Source organism: Temnothorax americanus, unplaced genomic scaffold (assembly GCF_048541705.1).
Source record: "Temnothorax americanus isolate GAGA-0224 unplaced genomic scaffold, ASM4854170v1 Scaffold3, whole genome shotgun sequence".
In the NCBI taxonomy this organism is placed as follows: Eukaryota; Metazoa; Arthropoda; class Insecta; order Hymenoptera; family Formicidae; genus Temnothorax; species Temnothorax americanus.
In genome coordinates this window covers 6,408,593-6,427,152 of record NW_027509442.1, presented here as the reverse complement: position 1 = coordinate 6,427,152, position 18,560 = coordinate 6,408,593, and the positions used below count along the sequence as shown (strand labels likewise).

Here is an 18,560-nt window from a genome sequence, read left to right as displayed (position 1 = left end):
TCTTACGGCCTTACGATTATGACTAAAACTTTACGGTCGTTGAACGCAGCCAATTTTTATCAATACAGATTAATTTTAATTTTAATTTAACTTAAGCCATTGCACGTAGCAAAGTTTTAGCCGTAATCGTAAGGCTGTAAGAACATAAACCACGCACAATCGACTATTCTTCTCGCGCTCGAAGAACAATCGAGTGCGCGTGGTCTATTTCCACCAATGTAGACTAATTTTATTAATTTTCAGAATTAAAAAAAGATAAAAATAAATGAAACCGTGATTATAAAGTTAACCTACATTGATAGAAATGGAAATAGGGCAATTAACATTCATCGATCTTATGAAGAGTTAAAATAAAATTTGCCAAATTATCAAGCAGAGTCAAGCCCCATCTATAATAGGTGTATACATACCTAACACCACCTATCTTACAATGGCAGTTCGGTTGTAAATGTTCGATTAAAAAAAAAAACGTTAATATAATAACCAGATATCAATCCTTTACATTATTCATTCGAAAATACATTTGTATTCGAAATCACTTAAATAACATATTTATAAAAAGTCGCAGTTTTTTTCTGATAGCATTATAATAAAAATGTAAATAATTTTTACCTATATCTGCGATACAATAAACTGTGATGTATCAATCAAGCAGAAATAGAAACGTAAATACTTATATTCTTATGCCCGCCGTTCTAGACCGGAGGATGATCCTACTCGCGGCTCATTCCAGTGAGTAGCGTAGACCGATAAAATTCGTCGATTATTCATGATTTTTGCCTGTCCACGCTACTCACTAGAATGAGCCGCGAGTAGGATCATCCTCCGGTCTAGAACGGGCATTACAGAGCTTAGAATTAATAAATCATCGCAGAGCAAACTCTGTTGTTGCAGAGCTGCTCTCAAACGAGCGGTTGTTACTGTCAGCTGGACAGAATAGTTTTAAAAATACTGTGCCGCTCCAGCGCTTGTAACTCAACGAGAATGGTGGCTACGGTATGCCTCAATTGATGAAACTTTGCCAAAGACAATTCGAACGTCACACATTCGCCCGTGTCGAAGATCCATTCCATCACGATATTTGGTTCCAGTGCTCTGTTCAGTGTACTGTAACGTTCACGAAAATATATGTGTTAGGGAGGATACACTCATTAAAATATCATTTCTATGACGATTGCTCAAAATCCAAACGTACTTGGACGAGACGGTGATATCCACACGCCATTTGCAGGATACAAGTTGCGGATTGAACTTTGTTCTCTGAATCAAACCCGACGATAGGTCTGCTTGCTTCGGACCGTAGATCACAGAGGATAAATCTTCCGCACAGTCTGGATTCAGTCTGTAATATGCATAAAAAAAAAGGTAAGAAGAATAGTATACTTTTCATTCAGAAAAATGTCGCACAACCCTTTAAGTACTGTTACATAAGAAAAAGGACATTTCCGATTTCAAAATAATTATTGTCGCAAACTCATTTATTTCAGTTATATAAAAATATGAATGTTGTCACACAAGATACGGATGCTATAAAATCTAACGTATGTACGCACAAACTTACTTCAACTCCTCCAAGCATCGTTTGAACTCGGCAGGTTTGACGTTACGACATTGCGAACGTAGATGTATCTTCAGAATTGTAAGAATAGCAGCATAATATTCGTCTACGTGTTCCTCAGGTATACTATATTTCTTACTTATCCGTTCCAATATACCTTCTTCTATATGTTCCAGTTCTATCGCTTTCACTGCAACTATATATAATTTTTTTTATGGAAATTATTATTTACATAATTACACATATATGCTGTTTTTGTCGTGTCACAGAAATTCCACGCGGTATTCAATTTAATATTTCAACTTGTTCCGTTTAATTCGATTACATTTACGTAAGATAAGATATCAATTCCTATTTAAGAAAATTAAACTCACGTTGTATTAATGGACGCGCAATCGTTTTCTTTAATTCCGCAAGATATTTCGTTTTACTCCCTAAAGCACTCGACAGTTGCGCTTGAAGAGGAGTTGTCATCCTTATTACATTGACGTTCGAGTACTTATATAACTTTGACAAACTTTAATCGATAACTTAACCAAAAACTTCTAATGTCCATTTTGCAGAATGCAGAAATTGAACATATTGCCATCTATCGAATAATCAAAAACTAAAGGAAACAGTGTCACCGATAAGGTTCAAAGTAATCGATATTATCGACTGGCGATATAAATTTCTCAATTGTCGATATACAAAGTGTTGTCGTATATCATAAAATTGCATTTTTAATCATTTTTTATGTAAAAAGATATATGAGGAATGATCGAAATGGTCGATAACGTCAACACTCTTCTATCATCCGCGCCCTAGAGGTGCGACGAAAATGTATCCAGTGCGCTAATGATTTTTAGTAAAAGTCTCCGTCAGTAGTGCAATACAGATATCATAAAATCTTCCATATAAATGCGCTCGTTACAAAATGTTCCGCTGGTAAAATTCGAATGACGTTGATTTCGACGGTAAATATACCATTTGTGCGACGTGATATAATCGATCGTTCGGTTTAGACGGGAGGCATTAAACACTAAAATATATGTGCAACGAATATCAATAAAGATAAAATTTCAATTGATAGTCTGTAAAACGTGCCGCGCGATCTTCTCATCCACATTTATATATGAAATTGTTACCAGCTTTAATATTTGAAGCTCAATATACGACAGGGAGATCCCTGATGTACTTGGTTGAAGTCAAAGCTAGCAACTGACCGTGTGGCCTAATGGATAAGGCGTCGGACTTCGGATCCGAAGATTGCAGGTTCGAGTCCTGTCACGGTCGCAAGCGAGTAATTTTTTTTTTTTTTTTTTCGCGCGAAAGACATTTTTTGCACGTTCTACGTCAACTCCATACAATTCATTCTTGTATTCCTTTCGATAATGAAGACGCGTTAGAGATCGAAAGTACGAGAATACCTTCGCCGCTTTTTTTTAAATTTATATTAACTGCATAATTTTTATTAACACATTAATTATAAATTAAATAAATGTAAATTTAATCTTTGTACCGTAAGTTTAATTTATGCAAGCTTTTGGAAAAAATAGATAGAATGAAATAGATTATATTTCATCGGCACTTTTTCGTTTGTTATATCGTATTGTATATATTTTGGTTATCGGTATGTTGCGCTATATTACATTTTTATGTTTTACTCGAACTTCTTAATATAAGCTTCATGTATCGTAATGAATGAAGCGAACGACCTCGAGACATTTTCTCGCATAACATAACGGTAACCGGTATAGGAAGCAAATAATGAATAGATGAGTGATGACGAAGGTTCAAAGGAAGGGCATTGTCGAATGCTATATGTGACATTATCAAGAAAGGTCGAGGGTTCCCGAAACATTATTATAAGTTACTTAATAGCCCTTAAATCATTCCAACTGAATTCTTTACAGTAAAATGTCGTCACGATTCATTTATTATATAAAATTATCGATATTATACATTGACGAGATTTATTGACTGTAAAATGTGTGGGCGGCATTTGATCGCCACCAATGGCAAATAACTTTCAATCCTCTTATTGAGAATGGTAACGTAATTTCTGGAACAATATAATTTATTATTTCTTGACAGAGGAACAACTAATATTTTCTACAATTATTTTCTTTTCATAAAAATGTAACTAAACATTTATATAAATTTTTATAAAATAATTTATGCAAATTTAAATATTTCAGCAACGATTTGAAAATATTTGTTAAAAAATAATTGTTTTTGAGGTATTTACTAACATATTTGTGACAGAACAATGAATATGAGATCCGGTATTGTAATACAATTATTTGATAAGTTGCTCTTTGTCTTGGGCAAAAATATTTTGCCGCTAAAACATTTTGGGTCAGGCTCTACGATATGACCAATTTTTCGGCGAAAATCAACGCAACCTTCGATAGCTCAGTTGGTAGAGCGGTGGACTGTAGTTGGAATGATTATACGCAGATATCCATAGGTCGCTGGTTCAAATCCGGCTCGAAGGAAATTTTTTAAATATTTTTTTTTTAATCGTTATTATTAAAATAGACTTTATTGAGATTATTTTTCTTAAAATACAATTTATTTCTCTTTATTTTCAAAAATTATTGAAATATTTTTTTACGAAATGGTGTGTCACAAATTATAATTTCCATAAAAGAGAGTACATTTATGCTGTTGTATGGATTTTTATAACCATCGAGTTGGATCGCAATGTATTGTAAATGAATTATACAATATTTTTTAATTAATTTTAATTTATCTTTATTAAGTAATTTATTTTATTTTATTTATTACACGGGTTTTCTCTACTGTGTCCTATATGTATATAGATCACATTAAATTTAATTTCTTATTTTGTTATTTCATATATTACGTTCTTATAATTTAATATATTATTTATTTATGTACTTTCTACTTCTGAAAAGGATCTAGAAAATATAGATAGTAAGAACAGACGTGAATTATCATCTGGTACTGAGACTTGTCTATACAGAAAATATAGAAAAATCACTTTTTTTTTTTATCGAACTAAAGAAAGCGGAAAGAAATGAAGAAAACAAATCCACCACTTATCTCGATACAATAGTTTGTTTTCTATAAATAAATCAAGCCTCTCTGCGATTTTATCGTCGTATTATTTGGCGTGCTATCGATTCCGCGTCGTATACACATTTGACGATGCTTTTCCATTTATCTATTTCGGGGATCGAAACCCTGCGAGGGCGCGCCGCTCCTTTTAGTCTAATCAGAGAAGTGAATTAGCTCCAACGTGAGACCGCGCCTAAATATATTGTTTGCGTAAATTGACGAGACTTTTAAATTCATTCTCGCACAAGTTTAACCTTATAGTCTCAAGTGCCGTGAGAGTTAGAAAGTCGACGCGAGTCGTTTGCAAACGCATCTCGTTACGCAAGTTACTTATTCGCTAACTTTTAATTTTGGTTCTATTACAGTTAACACAATAATTTATTGCTTAACCAATTTATCGTACTTTTCTAAAAATTAATAAAATTTTTTATATATGAAACTCGTAAAGAAACGAGTCAACTTTGCTATACGTTCTATTAATTTTTCTACGTTAGAAAGATAGCAAAATTATTTCAGAACGCGGACATACATATATACATTATAGTCGTTTTATGTTTGTTTAGATTAGACTGGAGTGTCGTATTATATTTATCACTATAGCGTATCATAAAAACTTTGGCTGACTCGTTTATAAATTCAAGTGTTTTACGAAAAAATTGTAAAAAAAGTAAAAGAGTTGATTATAGGATCAACTTGGGTTTTCTTTGCATAAATGGTCACCTGGGGTGATTTTTACATCCCAATTAAAAGTCACTGTCACTAATTATATATTACATAATTTTTATTGTTCCGTAATGTATTAATATTTGAGGACAGTATACGTACATAGATTTATATGAAAAAAATTAAGAGAAACCAACAAGCGTTTCAAAAACGAAAAGAAGCGCATTAAAATTACTGTGACGCGAGCTTCATTTTTTTTTCGACGCGGGAATGTAAAAATTACTCCGGGTGATATCGGTTTTAATCATATTAGGATTAACGATTAAATACCTTCTTTTTGAATTCCGTTTAATCCAAGAACGCAGCAACGATACCGCATATAGAGGATAGGGCGTCTGCGTTGCTCGCGACACGAATAGCAACCCGAGAGAAAACGCGCGCTGCCACCCTCCTGACGTCCGATTCGGGGGTGGCGGCATGGGGGATGGAAACGCTACGTCAACGATACGTCGCGCAGTGGAACTTATCCGCGAAAGCAACCATCAATGACGTACGTGCAAAGATTTTATCGCGCGAGATCAATTAGGATAATTAATAGGAATCGAACGTATATAATGTTTTTCAACTGCGTTCTCTACATTGCAAAATACCGATAGTCATCGTCGGTGATCAAGCGTGATTAACACATTTAATTAACATTGACAATATTGACTTTTCAGTAAAATTACACTAGAATTATTGTAATAAACATTGACTACTGTTTATGTGAAATACTGGTTATGTTTATTCCTGTTTTATTTGTTTTGTCACAATAATGTGTAGAAGAGTATTTTGTTTGAAAAGAGGAAGCGTGAGCAGATGTGATTGAATGATTGAGTGAGAGAGAGAGAGAGAGAGAGATTTACAAATTTTTTAATTTGTAAATATAAAAATTTATATATTATATATATATATATATATAATAGATACATACAATTTTACTTAAATGTAAGTACAAATAAATTATATAATATCGAATAAAATTGTGAAACATCAACATAGAACAATGCCACGCCGCATATGTCGTATATACGTTTAAAGAAGAATATACAAATTGGAATACAGATACAAAATATACGACGGCAATTTCCAGAAAAAGATTTCAGAAAGATATATAAAAGTTTCAAACGCGCCATGTTCCACACGTAACTTTTGCGCGCAAATCTCTCACCAGGAACAGGTGTATCCTCTACTTGGAAACGCTCGATTTTATGAGTCATTCCGATTTCGAGACAGGTCAAAACGACGAATTTATGACTCATTATTAAGTATTGCACATATACGCATTTATACACTCTCACACACACATCGCTATCTTTTCTTAGTATCAAATCCCGGTTATACCCCGATACTATCGTGAGCATGATTATCCCCCTGGCGGCGGCGGCGCGCGCGGAAGCGCGCAATCGTGGCGCGTCATCGAGCAGCGCGCTTGTGCGAGCCAAGGACGGCGGTGGTGGTGGTAGAGGGCGAGTGCGAGGACGTGGACGTGGTGCGCGGCGCGCGGGGCTGAAGGGGCGGGAAAGAGCGAGCGAGCGAGAAAGAGAGAGAGAGAGAGAAACCGTGGCGGCCGATGACGGGGTTGCCGCGCCGCGGCGTCCCGCGTCCGGCGCTCTCTCGCGCAAGTCGCGCAGTCTGATGCCGCCGGTCGCAAGTCGCAACGCGCGCACCCGTCAGTCCGGATCCCACATTCCGGAGATTATAGTTCGCGACGCGACTCTCTCTCGAAAGGGCGGCGAAGAGCGGAGCGGAGGAGAGTAGTCGCGAGTCGCGAGATCGGATCCCGAGTCGGCGCGGAAAAATTCGCACGAAAGGTCGGAACGGTGGTGCGGCACCGGGCACGGCATCCGCTGGGCGACCGAGCCGCGCGAATCTCGAGCGTCGGGGAAACCGTGAGACCGATCGTCGCGGTGTCGCGCGACTCTGACGAATCGAGTCGTCGAGTCGAGTCGAGTGACGATATTCTTGTCGAGGAAAGCCGGAAGAGCGGGGGGGGGGACCCAGGACTCGGGAGAAGCGGGTGATCGCCGCTCGAACCGCGGTGCGGTGAACCGCACAATGGAGCGCGATATCGCGAGGACGATGAGCGACGGACGACGGCCGGGCAGTCGCGCGCGCGCGCGCTGGATGGTCACAGGTAAGAAGGAGAGGATTACTCCGGGTGCGCGCCGCTGCGCGCTACGCCACACCTCGTGGCTGCATCGCGGACACGGCGAGATCACGGGTCGCCGCTCCGTCCGCGCCGCGCCGGTGACCAGCCGCCACCGGCGGTTCTCCGTCGCGTAATGGCCGCGTGATTGGGGGGGGATCGATTGTACGTGCCGAGGGTGTCTCTGCGGCTGGCCTGCTCCCCGTTCACGCTCGTCGAGGAGAGGGTGCGGGTTCCGAGTTCCGAGCCGTTCGACGTGGACCGTGGACTGCCGCCGCTGTCCAGCCCGGTGTTAGCGGATCGATTTTGCGCGAGGGGGCGAGCGAGAAGCGAGCGGCAACGGGGGCAGGGGCGCATCGAATGCGTGGGTAGAACGATGTGCGTGTGTGCACGACCGTGCGTACGTATGTGTGCATACATATATATACACGTTTGTGTCTGTATGCGGGTGCGCGAGTTCGGGGGTGACTTCGAGAACGCGGTCGAACGGGTTGAGAGTGACTCGTGGACGAGGTGAATCGGGGACGGGTTGAGGAGACGACGGATCCCTCGCTCTCCGCCTCGAGATGATTCCCGTTTCGGAATCGAGGCGACTCCGGCGGCGACTTCCGGCTGTCGAATCTTCCCATATACACACACCCGCAGGGAGAGCGAATAAGTCGCGAATAAGTCGGGTGACGTAGGACTCTTTATTCGTTCTTCGCCGTCCCTCATCCCTCGTAAGGGAGTCGAGTGATTACAGCGGGTGCGTGTAGAGAGTGCGCGACGAAATGTCGCACCGTCCCGCTGACGCACGAACGTCTCCGACTCTCCGACGGAGTCGGCGTCAAGCGTCCCAAAACTGAAATTGTATATATTCCTCGGGGAGGGCGGAATGCAAGATGCACACGCGCCATATGCGCCGTCCACTATTGCGCTATACGATCACCTCGACTTACTCCACGACCGCGCCTCGCGAACCGATGCTCGCGGTAAACTATAAAAGTCGGACACGGTCGTCGCGGATAAGTTCGGTTTCGTAGCGGAGAAGCTGAAGAATAACGGCTGAAATCCGACGCGTGTCGAAATAAACACGAGTCGATCGATCCCCAAGTCTTGATGGTTGCTTCATTTGTCACGTTCGATTTGACATTTGTTACCGATGAAACTGCAACACCATTGCGGCTATAGGTATAGAATTAACTTGTTTCCGGAATGATTTCCGTCATAAACCTATCCTAACGTGGTATATTTCCCAACGGGATCGTCACAAGCGACATCGAGCTTTTCCGTGTCATTTTCGCGAAAACACACACGATGGATTCGCGTATACATATTATACACATTTATACCGTTATCTGTGCGAAGGTGGGAAGGAGATGTCGGAAGCAAAGGATCCTTCCCGAAGACTTTTTTATTGGGTATTAAGGAGGAAACAAATTGAAAAGGATATAAAAGCTTACAAACGTTATTTTCTGAAAATAATGAATAAACAATGAAATAAATTGATCAGCGATGATTTGAGAAAATTATATAAGCGATCGGAGTGGCAGTGAAACTTTTTTAAAACCGTACGTCAAAAAAAGCTTATTTAAAGAAGAGTATCGATCAAAGTGGTAACCAATTAGATGAGAAAAGGAATAGAAAAAGGGGTAATTTGAATATATTTATCTCCAGTGATGAGAAAAAAAAACAAAGATATGTAGCTTTACCTATTCTATATATGATTTCGCAATCTCTCTATATAAAAACTGCCTTTGAGTTATGCTTTAAATCCATAACTAATTATCACGAATGAGAGTTTAAATTAGTTCTGTTTTTCGAAATAAAAATGATATACCTCTAAAAATATAAAAGTATTCGATCTAAAAGTGGTGACCGCGTCACTTGAGCTTTTTTTTAGCTCTTATCTGTCACGTATCTATTGCCATGCCATGCTTACTCATACGTATCGTTAAATCGACTGTCTCTCTTGATGTACTACCTACTTGAGAAAGAAGGATTCGTCATTCGGGTGATGCTAGAAGCCTTATCCGAGAGTGATTTATCAGTGATAACGGTGTTTGCACAGTGTCCACACACTCGAAATTAACCGGAAGAGGATTTTTCGAGAAATGCAATTTATTTCATATGTTTTTGACTACACTTGCTCGACGATATGAAATCATCTCACTGAGAAAAACAAATAAAGATTGACTCCCACATACGGAACTCTGATAAACATAGATGGATGTGATGCAAACCATATAAAATTCTCTGATTGCGCAATAGGATGATCAGTAGTTTCGGAAAATTGTGAATAGACTAAAAAACTGTGAAAAACTAACTATATTCCACTAATACCGACTGTATTCCAGTAATCTTTATTTTACATTTCTCGATATAATGTCCTCTGTTTGTCTTTATTACTCAGCTCGCGTTGTATCGCTATTGAAATTTACTCATATAGGCCGATTTTGGAAGTGTCGAGTCAATTCCACCAGTTTATTTCCCCGAACGAGATTAATTAAGTCCATATCATTTATGCAGATTTGGATCGTATTTCTCATTTTTCTCATATCGATTACTCACAATTCACCGAGACTGTGAACGATATGTACGACGTAGTTCCAATATATAAAAAAAAAAAGAAGAAATTTGATCTTAGGAGATCAATACCACTTTTTGCGAAAGCGACTACCAAACGGCCGTGGAGTTGGAAGAAGCGAACTGAACTGACACGGGAATATCTCGTCGACTCATCTTTCGCGCGCACATGTCTCGGTTGTTTGCACCATTCGAGCATTCTGCGGTATGACTGACTGAGTAATCATTGAGACTCGCGGAAAGGTATAATAGGAATGTCGCTTTCGTTCGCGAACAAAAATAGTCGCCGCCGCCGTCAACTCAACCTCTCACGGTCCGATTTCAAGTCCGCTCGACGCGATTACGCCCATAGTTTGCTTTTAATCCTTTGAATCGAATCTTCCTTCGGCTATCTAAGTTCACTTGAAACAGTGAGAGATTATTTTAATCTCTGCAAAGATTATACGTCGCACGAATAAATTGATCATTCGTTAAGAATTTAAAGTTTTTTTTTATGGCGTTAGATTGTACGTGCAAATGTTCAGTAATTGCACGATATGTTTGGATGCCCGCAGCAAAGTAATTTCTTAGAGAGGGGTAATAGAAACAATTTTCCATCCAATGTTTTATTAAATTTTTATCTAACATCTTGTTTTATCATAGAAATATGTAGCGAGACACACATGTCTTGATATTAAAGCAATAAAGGAAACGAGTAAAACAATTTTATAATGATAGGTAAATAATAGAAAAAAAAATAACATGTTTTTGTGAAATGTTCAATAGCGCAACATTCGGCATCAACAAATGACTTTTGTCGAAACTCCTCCACACAAGCGTTACGAAATTAAATTGAATATCGCGTTGGTTAATTGACCAATTTTATGGGGCAAGTAGTTTCTATATTTTATTAAAATTTTATTTTTATTTCAACCGTCATTGCATCTTGGGGGATAATTTGGAAATTTTATACATTTGAATAATTTTATACACGCAGTTTTCATGTTTAAATTTTTCGCGTGTACATTTTTTTTATTGTACTTTCTACGTATCTGAATTTTTTTTTTCAGTTTGCTATTAACGTGAACATACGAAGCATTTATTATAAAATGTTCCAAATTATTGGGAATTTCCGTGAAAACCACGCCGCTCTTACCTCTCTCTATTTTTGTTTTTCGCGCATCCTTCGTTCTCCTTCCTTCTTGTTTCTCGTTATTCATTGCGAGAGGCATCCATCGTGAATCAGGCCTAACGAACCGCGATCGCGAGGTCGTAAAAAATCGATCGCGCATCGGTACATCCACTATCACCGTGGTATTTGGGTATAATACGAAACTTCTCGCCGTACTTTCTCCTACACGCCCCTCTGACCCTTTTCCGTTCTCTGATCCTCGCCGGTCGATAGACCCCGCCGCGACTGCTGCGGTTGCTCTATCCTTCTCTCGTTCTCTCTCCTTACTTTTCTCTCTGTTTATCATTTCTTCGTAAAGTACGCTGTCGTCGTACGAATACGTAGTACATAATGAATTATCGTACACACACAAGACGTGATCAGTGGACACTGAAATTAAATGGTCACTAATAAAATATTCATAATTTGAGACTGTTTAAATATTTACAAGTTCATGTCACTTTGTGGGGGATGTTATTAACGGTGAGTCATCGTATTCGATGAAAAGGGGTTTGACATTACTGAAATGATGAATTCGCCTTTGTCATCCCTGAGTAAATTAAGCCGTATTAATTTAATGGTATATATACGAACAAATAAGGATATGAAATGTATTGATTGATCACTTTTCCTAAGTATTTCTTTCATCGCATTACCTTCAAACTTTTCCATATTTCGCTTGAAATGGAATTATTTCTTTCGTATTGTTTCAATCTTCTTCGCGACGTTATTGTTAAATATTGTGTCTATTACTTCGACATTTAATACCAAAATATAAATTAATCCTCCGCGATTTCTTAATTAATTATTTTGTACAAAGTTTGACTATTTTCAAGATTAGCCGAATCGTCTTGGGATAATTCAATGCTTCGATTAAGGGTCCTGTATACGATGACTTGTTGTCGATAAGCGTTCAGGAGTCTTTGACAGGATCCTCCATAGAGCAGATCAAATGGAGTGATGGTAGATAATGGGTGATATATATACGTGGACGAACGAATCTTCGGGTAGGATACGAGGCGAATCGAAACTCGCCATGTTGTTCTCCAACTTGGGCGGACAAACGGGAAAACGGATTTGGTTGAGTTTCCCCACAAGTTGCTGACTGGAATCAGGTCGCTTGATGCTTGCCAGCGAAGCGTACAACAACCATTCGTCATTTCGTGGATAAGAGTATACGTATAGATAATATCTGGGATATGAATAATCACGCGGTACACTGTTACGTATATCGTGCTACGCTGTAGGTATTTAATAGTCTATTAGCATATCTTTTGACATTTCGGGATCATTTGCAATATCTAGATGCCAGATTTGCTCGGCGACGTACATCCGCCGCGGAGATGATTGATTTTGCAATTTTATGCTTTATAATGGCATTACCATTAATAATTAATATACCAACAACGTTAATGCTTTTTGTGTATCGTAAAATGATTATATATTGTAAAATAAACATGTGTTACTATATATTTTTTTAAGAAATTGAAGAATACAACATTATTTTGTTTTAAAAACTGCTACTACATATATTATTGTAATGCTCTTGATATAATGTATTTTTATCGTTTAAATGAGTTTCGTAAAAGTTGCATTTAACCTTAATTACTAATTGGAAAAACGTCTGTAGGTTCGCGAAATTTTAACGTCGAGACTTTACTTATCACATTATTGTTCTGACTTTTTCATAACTACAAGACGTAATTACTCGTGTCATTTATGTTAATCAGAGACAAATTGGTTGAGTGAGCGAGTCATTTCATCCAAAAATTATTCCACCTTCTATTTTTCAAGCGAATTAACTTTCGCGAATTACTGTACGCATCAATTTGAATTAACAAAAAAATATATTTAAGTTATATTGAATATGACATATCTCTTTTAATTTAAAAGATATCCTGCGGTTATTCTGCTCTGCCGCGCTTATAAATATAAATTGAAGTAACACGGTTTTTTACTTATTAGTTAACTTTTAATTTGTTGCGACAAAAAGATAGGTCGTTGTTATTTAACAATCGAATTATGGCATCCTGACAACTTAAGCAAAAACTAGGTCAGATTTGATTTTAGCTCGAAAAGACATTATTTCGTGAAATATATAATATTTTTCATCGTTCTTGAAGAACGTTTTTAAAGAAAATTACAAATGGACGGTGAAGTTCAACAAAGAGAGAAAGTAAAAAATTTATTTATTTACGAAATATTTTTTGCTGTCTATTTATTTAACATTTATTTTAAAATGTGTGTGTGTGTGTGTGTGTGTGTGTGTGTGTGTGCGTGCGTGCGTGTGCGCGTGCGCGCGCGTGTGTGTGTGCGTGTATGTGCGTGCGTGCGTGCGTGCGTGCGTGCGTGCGTGCGTGCGTGCGTGTGTGTGTGTGTGTGTGTGTGTGTGTGTGTGTGTGTGTGTGTGTGTGTGTGTGTGTGTGTGTGAAAAGCAATTTATGAAGAAACATATGAAAGAAGCAATACCTATATTCTAATAATATTACGAGCTATTTAACATTTAGATTAAAATATAAATATAAAGAGAAGCAATATATGAAGAAGAAAATATATATACGAGAAGCAATATTAGCATAAAAAATAAAAATTAGCTTTCGAAACTGTTTTATAAAAAAATCCTCAAACAATTGGTTCGTAAAATATTTAGTAATATAAATATGTTAATTGAAAGATAGTTTTTTCTTCTATTAAAATAAGTTAACACCCGATGCCGAAACTATTAAGTACACCAGGCAGCTCGTTGGATATCGACGTAAGGGAGATTAAAGGGGCTCAAGGGTGCGATTGAACGATCCGTTCTTTTCGAGGTCGCGTGGCGTAACGGCGGAACCAACGTCATCGTCTCCGCCGATATTCTTTTGATCTGTCAAAAGGACGAGGGTTCGTTGTCTAGACGAATCGACGGCCAAGTAGCGCTCTTCAAACGCGGCGGGACGCATTAAATGCCGAAGCATTTGATGTCGAAAGAGGCGGTGGAAGGGCACGGGTATCAGGTATATACATATAACCGTAGTGCCCGTTGGTTAGAAGGAGTCTCGATGATGATAGCGGACATTCGCGGAAAGGGATTGAAGCATGGGATCAAAGTGAGATAAGCGGAGTGATCCTGTCGCCAGCAGAAATTCCGCGGAACGCGATCGATCGCGAAATCGTAGAACCCACACTTCAGTCGCTTCTATGTCTGCCGCGTTCTCTCTCCCTCGTATTTTACTTTACGAAGTGAAATTCACGCCAGTTTGCTTCAGGAATATATATAACGTATAGAGAGAACAAAGTACTTCCGGCAACTGTAGTATGACGACTCTGAAATTCAAGTACCTCTCAATTAATTTTATGAAGTCAGTGGGAACGGAAGTGGGTAGCTGAGAACTATCAGATTGCAGTCAACAAATGCGGCAACAAATGTGACGTTGGGTGTTAAAATTATTTCATGTATATGTAACTATTAACGATGAAATAGTTGAATAAATGATAATATTACACTTGTATCTTTGTGTAACAAGCTTCATATAATGGCAATTAATATTTTTTCGACTTATAAATTAGACATTTTCCAGTTGTCATAATTGTACAATATATAATATAGGTATTTTTTGGATCATTAATATACTTTCCCAGTAATAAGACCATTTTATATTACTATTTGCTTATGCTCTACCATATTTCCTATATTAATTGCTAGTAATTAACATTACTATATTTTCTTAAGGTATTCCTTTCACGGAGGAGCGTATTTTGTAGGCGCTTAAGCAGGGCCTCAGTAAACTCTTGTATATTGCATTAAACTTATATAAAATTAAGTTATACGTGATTATTATGTTTAATTATAAGAAAAAAGTGAAAATATTATGTGTATTTAGAATTTTTTCATTTTTCGGTAAATTTTACTGTCAGAACAATATGGCAACGCTGCGCTTTTCAGGGCGCCGCGTGTAAAATGTGAAGTTGATAACAAAAGTGTCAATGTAAGTGTCACGTTCGTTAATCAAAGAATATTGTGACATTTTCTTTTTATCAAAGAGAGATTTTATAATAATAATGAGTGATAAGAAACATAAAGTGAGAAGTAATGTGGGCAAAAATAAGGGACCATTTGTGAAAATAAAAGTTGATAATAAACCGTACGTTATATGAATGAAGTGTGACATGAGCGCACAGCTTGCAGCGCCAGCGTTGCCAAATAATTCCTTGAAAGTCGCCATCAAAAATATTCATCTATAAACCACATTTCAAGTCAACTTTTAACATAAATATTTTGTTTAAATAATCGGTGAATTTGTATTTTTATCGGCACTATCGAAAGTATAGAGTTTAGCGAATATGTGTGTGTGTGTGTGTGTGTGTGTGTGTGTGTGTGTGTGTGTAGCGCAGTTAATATTTAATATCTTAAATCTTAAGATAAACAATTTATTACATTGAAATGTAGAAAATAGACTTTTTCGATAACGTCACATATAAAATATCGAATTTTCAAAATCATACGTCTTCTTTATATGTTCGGTAATGTGGTTTAATTTTTTTTGGCGTAAAGATATGCATTTTAACTTTCTCGCACCAAAAAAATCAGTTAATTCTTAAGACTTTGGTGTCACGAAAGGAATACCTTAATTCCATACAACGTGTTCATTTTTCTTACTGCAACTTTATAATATATAATTGCAGCATTATTTAATTCTCTTCCATTTTCCGGTTGTCAATACTACTTTTTTTCTTTGAGTGGAGCGATAGTTACAAATGGGACATTTGTTTAATCATCTTTTTCTCTACACAGTGTTCCGTGTCCGGCATCGCCCGGAAAGAGAAGAAGAGTTCGGAAAAAAGTTTTTTTGGATGAGAAAGTATTAGCGTGCTCTTCTACGGGATGTCTATATTTCACGCACATATTGCCGGATATCGTTTCGAGTGAGAGGTCGTTACTCGGCTAAGATATAACATTTCGTGAAATGTTGTGTTAAATTTTATTCGATATAAAAGACACCCGTGAAATGCAGAATAACTTTGAAAGGAATAACTTCGAATGATGATAATGCACTTAACTCTATTTGTAATTATAATTATAACTATATCGTACGCGTTACATATGTATAAATATAAAGCAAAATTGTGAAAGCGAACGTAATTAAGACTAGTGCGTTATAATTCACTATATGACAGAGGATAATTGCATGATTAAGTGTTAACGTATAATTTATATTTAGTGAAACGCACGTACACGCTCAATTTAATTAAGCTCGTCGTAATTCATCATATTCTTAATTATGATGCTTATCTTAGTGAATTTATTGTCGTAATTGCAATTTATATTTCAGCGTATAATATTTTATTTGCTGAAAATCTTCCGCTTCTAGAGGGACAAGTAACGTAATCGAACTTCACAGGACCCCTTTTGTACGGGCGTACACCCTCTCAATTGCGATCGCATTGGCGACATCCTGTCTGTAATCTTTACCGCAGTATAACCCTCGCGTCGTGGGGTGACGACCCTCCGTGTCCGTTCGCGTTTCCCTCTTGCATTTCAGATTTATTATTTATTAGATGGTGACGAGAGAGTACATGTCAAACGCGGTATAAAGAAACGCGTGGTTGGTCGAAAGAAAATTTTACTGCTTCTCTTATTATATTAGTGATATTCAATGTTATATTATTTTATCATAAAAATACTGTATAAGATAAAGATACGAAACTTTTATGACTTTAAATTATTTCCGAGAAAATTAAACATTTTAAATATATACTTATAAAAATCGATATTTTGTAAATAAAATTCAAAACAGAAAAAATGCACTATAAATAATATTATAATATAGGTACATACATAAGCAAAGATTAGTAAAGCCTATAAAATTTTTCTTGCGTCAATGAGTAAGGATTGTCATTTGTGTCACGAACACGTGGAACCACTTAATAATGTTATTGATCTTCCGTCTTTAGAACCGCAAGAGGTGAGCAAGGAATTAAGGATCTATATGTAATAATGTTACATTTGATCAAAGCAGCAGCGCCATAAAGTGCAACAAGATTGTACTGGCAAGACAATATATCTTATTACATTATATTAAATATATAAGGCAATTAATCTTATATGTTACATAAAAAACGTTTGAATATATTGAATTCTTACAAAGAAAGATATACTTCTAAAATTAGTAAAATTATTTACGAATTTTATCTGGTCTGTCACAAGGTAGTTGGGTATAGTTTATCAGTAGAAGGTATTAATTAAAATAATATTTATAAAAATTGGTGAGAATAATTTCAAATAAGTCCAATTATTCGAATAATATATATCGAGAATTAATTTTATATAAAAAATATATATGAAGCGCACACAGAGAATTTGCATATTATAAAAAATTTATATTAGAAAATTAGAATATTAACTTTTGGTACTAATAACATAACAAGCAGAATGCTGTTTTATGATTTTTTGAACAGGAATTATATTATACTAATATGGAATTGCTTTATTATGTTATCGATCTTCCATATCTAGAAACGGCAACGTACAGTCAATTAAGAATCTCTATAATATAAATAATGGATTTTTCTGACATAATAAATCTCTGTTTTAACAGACATATATACATATATAATATATATATGATCGAACATTTACCGCACATTGAATGGTTAATCAGTCTTAAATGCCATTTAATGTTTAAACTTTTTACACAATACGTAAACCAATCGGAAAATTTATGCAATTATCGGACAATTTTTCTTGCTCCGCAGGTAAAAGGACGTATTGCAGCTAAGCGATGATCTTCTTGCGGACATGATCGGATGGGAAAACGTAGGAAAATCAAGAGAAAGAACTTCAGACTGCGGAAGGCTTATTCCCTTGGTCTTCATCTAGGCACGTTCCTAAAATCACGTTCATCGACCGCAGGGTAGTTTGACCTGGTTGCGGTTGGAGGTAGGTTTCGCTCTTTCTCTCCCCTTTTTATATATATCTCTCTTTTTTTTAATATTGATTTACAATACATTAAATTATGCTGTTAGATTGGTCTATTGTTTGCGAACGGTGCCCGGAGTATGTATATAGTAATGAAAATCCGCGACAGAATTCGTCATTTTTTGATTTGCGCATTGTTTGTTTTTTCGATATTTTGACATTTTGACATTTTTGACAAGTTAGCTCAACAAATTGAAGATGATTTTACAAGGTAAAATTTTTTTTGTATAAAGTATTTTGCGATACTTTGAACGTTTTACGAATTCTATCAGAGGAATTGTTTGTGACGGGTGGTTTTATCGTCTATATAAAGCTCTTTGGCAACAGCTGGAAAATCTCCAAATTCGTTTATTGCGTTCTCTAGATTATTGAGTGCTTTATTAAAAAATCTATATTTTTGTAAGTTTCATTA

At 36.9% G+C, this 18,560-nt stretch overlaps 1 protein-coding gene and 2 non-coding genes across 3 annotated transcripts; 2 read left to right on the top strand and 1 right to left on the bottom strand.

Annotated features, from left to right (window-relative positions):
- Positions 1-477: 477 nt before the first annotated feature.
- LOC143900570 (COMM domain-containing protein 5) lies at positions 478-2,109 on the bottom strand. The gene is made up of 4 exons (XM_077412068.1): positions 1,933-2,109; positions 1,562-1,754; positions 1,196-1,342; positions 478-1,107 (listed from the first exon to the last, which is right to left on the bottom strand). The coding sequence occupies exons 1-4, from the start codon at positions 2,030-2,032 to the stop codon at positions 924-926; spliced, it is 624 nt and encodes a 207-aa protein (XP_077268194.1). The 5' UTR covers positions 2,033-2,109; the 3' UTR covers positions 478-923.
- Positions 2,110-2,760: 651 nt separating this feature from the next.
- On the top strand, positions 2,761-2,833 carry Trnar-ucg (transfer RNA arginine (anticodon UCG)). The gene has a single exon. It is a non-coding gene; the product is annotated as a tRNA-Arg (tRNA).
- Positions 2,834-3,944: 1,111 nt separating this feature from the next.
- Positions 3,945-4,038, top strand: Trnay-gua (transfer RNA tyrosine (anticodon GUA)). The gene is made up of 2 exons: positions 3,945-3,981; positions 4,003-4,038. It is a non-coding gene; the product is annotated as a tRNA-Tyr (tRNA).
- Positions 4,039-18,560: the final 14,522 nt, after the last annotated feature.

What these genes read in the sequence shown, in the direction of transcription:
- LOC143900570 (XM_077412068.1), bottom strand. Translation starts at nt 2,032, where the DNA reads ATGACAACTCCTCTTCAAGCGCAACTGTCGAGTGCTTTAGGGAGTAAA. An exon ending in TGCGCGTCCATTAATACAAC is followed by an intron (nt 1,755 to 1,932) that starts GTGAGTTTAATT and finishes AATTATATATAG; the next exon opens with TTGCAGTGAAAGCGATAGAA. An exon ending in CGATGCTTGGAGGAGTTGAA is followed by an intron (nt 1,343 to 1,561) that starts GTAAGTTTGTGC and finishes TGCATATTACAG; the next exon opens with ACTGAATCCAGACTGTGCGG.